General features: G+C 39.6%; 1 protein-coding gene across 1 annotated transcript; it reads right to left on the bottom strand.

Annotated features, from left to right (window-relative positions):
• Positions 1-344: 344 nt before the first annotated feature.
• On the bottom strand, positions 345-5,564 carry LOC149013926 (uncharacterized). Its single transcript, XM_089159682.1, has 7 exons — positions 5,384-5,564; positions 4,481-5,018; positions 4,214-4,377; positions 4,055-4,135; positions 3,793-3,868; positions 3,608-3,700; positions 345-1,061 (listed from the first exon to the last, which is right to left on the bottom strand). The coding sequence occupies exons 2-7, from the start codon at positions 4,986-4,988 to the stop codon at positions 904-906; spliced, it is 1,080 nt and encodes a 359-aa protein (XP_089015808.1). The 5' UTR covers positions 4,989-5,018; positions 5,384-5,564; the 3' UTR covers positions 345-903.
• Positions 5,565-7,284: the final 1,720 nt, after the last annotated feature.

The following is a 7,284-nucleotide window of genomic DNA, read 5'->3' on the forward strand; positions in this document are numbered from 1 at the left end:
ACCACCGGAGCACGGGCCGGACAAACCAAAGGCTCAACCGACAAAAAGACAAACCAAGAAAGGGGCGAAAGGCGGGCGGGGGAAGACGGAAGAGAAGCGGCGAGTTGGAGGATGGACGATAGAAGCGGGATGTGTTTTGTAAATTTGAAAGCTTTATACTTTTAAAGTAAAACAAGATTTGTTTACATTAACCGCGATCCTTTAGCTTGTGGCTCCTGCCCTTGGCGGGGCAGTGCTGCCGCAAATAAAAATCCGGGATTTTGGGCATCGAGTGAAGGAGAGGGATTTAGTTTTGTAAATTAATAAAATTTAATTCTTTAAAATGTAAAATGAAAAACCAATATTTACACATCCCATGTTTGAATCTCAACCGTTAATTCAAATATTGAAGACGTGGCTAAATCTAAGCCGGCCCCCAGCTGCCGCAAATTAAAAATTCCGTATAGCCTTTGCCTCTTCTATGAATGAAGTTTATTACCGGAAAAAAAAATACAACTCATTAACATTGTTAAAATCTAATCGAGAAAATACGTTTTCTCATCCCCTACATATAAATTTCTCATTCCACACAAAAAAATTCCCCTCCTTACGATTAGCCAAGATGCGCTGTTTATCGCCAGTACCAGCTTCAATTCATAAGAAGCCTACATGGACGGACTGATTGGTTGTTTGACAATGTCTTCAATTTTAATTCGTAACACGCAAAAACGCTTACATATTTCTTCTTTACCAAAACCCTACGCCCCCACCACCTACCTATCATCCCTTCACTTGCATCAGGTCCTCAGAGTATGATGACGAATATCAAAGCTGATATTCTTTTTGGGGTAGACATAAAAGCTGAAAATCTACTAAGAACTGCAATACTGAAACTCTAGAGAGGAATTCCCAGCTTCATCCACATCAAATTCTGGTCGATGAGCTAGCCTTTCTTTTGGAAGTCCTTGTCCTGACCCCGCCACCAATATTCATCCTCTCAGAGCCTTGAGGTTGCTGCTGCCCTGTTGATGGAAGAGCTCGTCCTGCATTTGTGCCCTGACCTTGTCCACTGCTGATACCCCCTACATCGTCATTTTACAACCAACGGGTAGAAATGAAAAAACAAATTAGAAAACAAATCACGCAAATTAAAACCTACATGTTATTGCAATATTTGCAAGGAAACAATAAAAAACTATGGGAGCAATCCAACTTTTGTCAGGATTAAAAATAAATAGTGGACGAAAAAGGACCAGTACCGAACCCTCCACACCCAGACACGGGGTTCCAATGTGCACGCCATACAGAAAAACTGAGAAGCAGATAAAACCATCCATACATCTGGCTCAACAGTCAGCTTGGAACTCAACAGTTGGCAAAACATTTATCCGGCAAAGAGAATCCAGAATAAGGAGGTCAGATGGACCACCGATTCAGAACGCAGGAATGTGATCAATGCTTCCACTTGAGTTCCAACTAACGCAAGGGAAACATCTACTGAAAATCAGAGTTTGAGCAGAAGGTTAACTAAGGAGATGAGACACAATCATAGTAGTCGGAGAAGGAATAACTTTACCAACAATTCGATGATCAGAAAAAAGTTATGAATATGCCATTGAGTTTGTAGGTGGCTATAACAGGAGTTATTAACACACAGAAAACCCAGAACCCAGTGCCTTAAAAGCAGCAGCTATGCGTCCCTCTTCCTTCCTTTTTGGGGGATAAGCAAATCTTTTAAAAAGGGGGGGGGGGAGGGGGAGAGAGAGAGAGATACACGGGGCAATCCCTCACATTGAATTTATCAGCAATTCCTAAGCAGTTCAATAAATTCAGAACATGAAAAGCAGGGCAATCCTACTCAGGCTTTAAACCACAAGGCGCTTAATTGGGTAAGACGACAATCTTCCTTGTTCACACAAGGGGAATTTCTAGGATCAACTCAGAGAGATCTTCAATGGAGAAGTTGCTCCTAATGGTGTAAAAACGGAAGACCTAATGCAATGCTTAACCAGTAAGATAAACTAGCTAGAAACAGAAATAACAAGAAGATTAACAACACCAAATTAGGTAATCCCATGTAACTAGCCAACACTTGTTACGAGCGAGCCCATTAAAGTGATCCCCGTAGGACCAAAGACCCAACACAAAAGTTACTTCCACTAATAAGCACATTTACACAAACTTAAAACATTAAAGCAATAAGACTGAAACACGCTTAACACACTAGACACACCAGGCCATCCCCAACGATTTTCTTATTCTTTCCTTCCATGTCTACCCCTCCCTCTTTAACTACACATTTTAGCATTCAAAATGTTCTGTTTCTTGATTTGCCACACTGTAGCTACATCAGAAAATGACTCGCCTTGCAATTCTCTTGTGAAAATCCAATCCTAGCTCTCCAAAAATCCACACTCAAATGTTCTTTCACTCCCCCCCCCCCAAAAAAAAAAAACCCCGAGAGAGAGAGAGACACACACGGTATGCAATAGAGCTGTTAAGGAAATGCTACTTTGGGCTGAAGAAGTTTATCAATCTCACCACTCCCACTTGAATATCCACCATATTTCTACTCCAAATATATTCAGTTCAGACTTTAACCTCTAAAATCATAACCCAAAACATATTTCAAGGTACAACTCTGCATCCACCTCTTTGTCAGGTTATAATTAGTATAAGATCATATGCACCCATCACATACTACAGGGTTCAAAATCAGGATAACATATTTTGAAGGGGTACTTCCCAGTCATTTCAGCACAAATTACAGTTGTTCTCGCATTGTAATCTATCCTTTTGAAGCTAAAACAATGTAAATTCTCTAATTAAAAATATAGTCTTGCTTTCCAAAAAACAAACAATAATAATACAAACTAAAAAGCAAATCTATTCAAAGTTGCAAACAATAAATTATAGAGCAAAGAAAAACAATAAAAGCAACATGAGGTTACTTCAACTTTGAATAACTAAAAAAAGCAAGATCTACAGCAACAATCAAGAGCTCACACGAAAAGAATGAAGACTATCTTGCAACCAGAGTCAAATGTCCTGATACCATCATCTTTCCCAACATATTTCTTGCGAAGCAAAGAAGCTTCCTAGTACTGATATTTTACCCAATGCACACCAGATGGTTTTTCTTAGTACCCACTCATACTATTCTCTATTAGTCAACAAAGATCACCCAATTCCATATTGTAATCCAACGTCGTGCTTAAGAGGAATATCTAAAGTCTGGGGGAAGATGAAGAATTAAACATGTGTAGGATAAGATAAGGAGCAAATATTATCTTAATTATTGTCAACCATGTTTTGGGGGTGAAGATGTTCAGACTTTTGTTCCATTGTTTACTAATAATAACAGAACACAGTTAATTCCATAAAAGTTATTGGCAACCACAAAATATTTAGCATGCACCTATGTTATCAGGCCAACCTACTCGAACCCACCAGTTGAATTAGGTTTAATTGACAGTACTCATCCCATTACACAGTTCGGGTAGTCTTAAACACTGGAAACATCAACGCATCTTTATAAGTCATATGGTGACCTCCAACCCAGCTTGTGTGTTACCAACAAAGAAATAAGAGAGGAACTAAATCAAATTTCATAGCCAAAAATACTTACCTATATGCCCAAACATGTTCGATCTCTCATTCCATCCAGGCAAGTACTTTTGAGCACTCCCACTCCAAGCTTCCTCAAATCCCCCAAGCTCATCTGAGGTAACTCATTTTAGTATCAAGTCAGTTTCATCACAGATATTATTGACATAATATAAATCATTTATATGGGTGACAGGAGAATGATACCTTCATTAAGATTATGTAAGGTCTGCATAGTATCCACCCTACCATCTGAATTAAGCTTCCTCGAAATTGAATGACCCTAAACAAACAAAACACATATAGCATTCAACCAACAATTAGGATCCTGCACACATGAAGACTGGCTGTGTTGTGGTTCCAACTTAGATATTCAACCAACTCACAACTAGAAGAGATGTATACGTAAGGAAATACATAACAAACGTCAAGAGAACATCCAAACGTGAAAACAAACTGTTGGAAGTACCTTATCATGAAGTCCCCTAGATATCCTATGTGCTGCTTGGCGTGTTGCCGTATCTGCTTCTTTGCTTTCTTCTAACGTCACCTGATCAAAAGCACTAGAACTTGAGTACTGAGACAAATATGCAGGAAGATTTAAAACCTCAACCAGAAATACTCTTACTCCATCACTGCCAGTCCTCCTGGTTTTAGAGGAAGTATAGTATGTTCCATCAGCACCACTGTAACTCACAGAAGAGGTCTGAAAGCTGAAACTATGAGCATGAGGTTGTGTTCTATTAACCCTATTATAGTCTTTACTCGGATGGATATGTTTCCTCATTCTTCCTGCACACAAACCCAGTTAAGATATCCCTCATAAGATGACACACATTGTGAGACTACCAAGAATATCACGTAACCAACAAAGCTTTCCGCTAGGGCAAAATACCTTCAGCTTCTTCATCAGGCTCCTCAACATAGGGTTCTTTACATGACCTAAAATGCTTCCTTGATTTATCTTTCTGCATACCTTCAGCTTCGTCATCAGGCTCCTCAACATATGGTTTTTTACATGACCTAGTACGCTTCCTTGATTTATCTCTTTTCTCCCCGGAAGCTTTCTCTTTTGCTTCCTCCTCTTCTACCTCCTCACCATCAGAATTTAGCTCCTTAATAACTGGTCCTTTTGATTTACTGACTTGAGGAGGTTCATGCTCAATAAGCTCAGTGGGAGGCAAATCTCGGAAAAAGCTCTCTCTTGAACCAAACATACTAGAGCCAAACATGCTGGGTCCGAGGATGCCATCAAAAGGACGATTAAAGAAAGGGTCATCAAACGGGTCTCTTCCCCCAAAAAAGCTGGAAAGTAGACTCCCATGGCCACCAAAACCGCCAAACCCTGCGAAAGGGTCCCCGAAATCAAAGAAATTGCCTGTATGCCCTCTTCTCCTGTCCATCTTTCAGGCAGTATTTTAAAACAGTAACCCCTGAAATTGAAGAAAAAAAACGAAAACCCATTAAGCAGGCTGCATATGTATCCCCAATAACAAACGGGAACCATTAGAATTTGATTAGGTCACCCATCTCAGAAAATTCTCATCCCACACACAGAAACAAACCTACTTAAAAAACACTAGCACCAAATCCTCCGCCAAAAATTGAAGATTTTCATAAATGATGTGATCATAGTTCAGAACGCAACTTATTATAACGATACAATCATGGAAACTCTTTCAGGATCCTATATTGCTAAAGTGATATATAAACCTAGATCACAATTGTAAGACCATCAGAATCACGAATTCTGCTGAAGCTAAGAACGACCAAAAGTTAGAGGACAAATTACTTTTACCTTTCGGGAAGGAAAATGCAGATTATTCAGAGACGAGATATGAGGAATAAAACTGAAGAGAAAACTCTCCTCGTCGCAGTCTTGCAGAAGAAAGCGCTTCCCGGCAAGACTTTCCGACGTGAGTCGTTCGATTTATACGAAGAGAACCCAGAAAAAAGGGCTTTCAAGGCATCGAACTTTCTGGTGCACAGACCATTATATAGGCAAGGAGAGTTGCGTAACGAGAGTGACATGGTTCACCGACACCGGCGACACGTGTCTATGATATGGGCTTATAGAGTATAGGGTTTCTATTGTACGGGCTTAAACGAAAGGTTTTGGCCCAATAAATGCCCACCCAATGTTAAAAAATAAAAAAGTAGAAGACTAAAGCGGTCGTGCCATGCAAGCCCATTGTAAAGCCCTTCCAATACACTCATTGCATCTTTTCATGATGAACTCCTTTTATTCACAAAGAGGAGAATAGTTATGATGTTAGGAAGTTCTTACCCAACAAGGTGCGGATCATCCAAATGTCATGTTTCTTCTTTTGGTTACAAATCAAAATTGGAGTGATAAATGGAGTTAGTAGGGTTCCTTACGCCTAAATTATATATGTAATCCAAAATTAAATTATGTCTAGTTGACATTTTAACAATCTTGTATTAGTGTCTCATCTCATACCCTACACTTAGGCTGCATTTGTTTGGTTGAATAAAGGTGGGGTGGCAAAAAAGGGGTGGGAAAATTCTTGAAAAGAGTGTAGATTTCTTACTTTTCTCTTAAATCCTAAAATAGTAGATTGTTGGAAAAAAAAAAAACCCCCAAAACAAAAAAAAAAAAACCCCCCTGGAGACTCTGAGATAGAGAGTGAGGATGAGGTGAGACTGAAACTGAAACTAAGAGACCCACAGTACCAGTGGACAGTATGATCCATTAATGGAAAACCCCAACCAGAAATTGAGGGGGAAAAAATCGTGATGACTCTTCTCTCACTCATCCTTTACCCATCCATCTCAGCAACATTTCAAGGTACATTAGATTTTGCAGAGAAAAGATGAGAAAAAGAAAAAGAAATCAGTTAAATGCAGAGAGTTGTAAAAGCCAAGGATGAAAAAAGGAAGAAAACACCAAGATGGGATTTTAAGAGTTTTTAATCACCGGACATCATTTTTATTAAGCATCATCTCTCTTAACAAAATCCCTTCTTAATCAATATTCTCTCACCTCCCACCATCCGATCTCACCAGATTTACCTTCTCAAACAGCAAAAAAAACCCTTCTTTGACTTTTTTTCTCACTTGCTTGCCACCTGCCCAGGGTTTAGATTTTCCCTATTGGGGGCGGAGGATAAAGGGACCAACAGATTAAGGCTTGTTTTTTTTCCACCTATCTTTTCCAACCCCACCTTTACAAACAAACCAGCCTTACGATGAATCATCTTCTTCCTGCACCAAAACTACCACAAGAAGCCACCACACCCCTTTCCCCTACTAGCCCCCACCACCCCCACCTTCTCCCCTCTGCTTGTCGGAAACCACCACAGTTTGATGAAGAAGATAAAGACGACAATGGAGATGACAAGATCTGTTCTCCCCTTTAATTCCGCATAGACACCCAAGGAGACCTCGACTCGATCATAATGTGCAAATTCTTGGTGAAGAACTAAGTAATTATCTGCTCTATTTTTTGCAAGTTCAGAGTGCAATCTGCTTGAGAGTAGAAACTATAGTTTTCATCAAAGCAACACTTTCACTACAAACACAGAAGGATTCAAGCTCTCAAAAGACCGGGCACAATAAATAAAGACCTTAAAAGATTAACAAATCATGCACTCACTTGTTCAGTTGTTCTTGCTTTTTTTAGCTATTCAGAACCAGGGACAGGGTTTTTATTCTTCTGCTTGCCTATTTTCACTTATT

Source organism: Hakea prostrata, chromosome 6 (assembly GCF_041222555.1).
Source record: "Hakea prostrata isolate BN-2017 chromosome 6, UWA_Hpros_2, whole genome shotgun sequence".
NCBI classification, from domain to species: Eukaryota; Viridiplantae; Streptophyta; class Magnoliopsida; order Proteales; family Proteaceae; genus Hakea; species Hakea prostrata.

What these genes read in the sequence shown, in the direction of transcription:
- LOC149013926 (XM_089159682.1), bottom strand. Translation starts at nt 4,988, where the DNA reads ATGGACAGGAGAAGAGGGCATACAGGCAATTTCTTTGATTTCGGGGAC. An exon ending in GCCTGATGAAGAAGCTGAAG is followed by an intron (nt 4,378 to 4,480) that starts GTATTTTGCCCT and finishes GTTTGTGTGCAG; the next exon opens with GAAGAATGAGGAAACATATC. An exon ending in CTTACATAATCTTAATGAAG is followed by an intron (nt 3,701 to 3,792) that starts GTATCATTCTCC and finishes GAGTTACCTCAG; the next exon opens with ATGAGCTTGGGGGATTTGAG.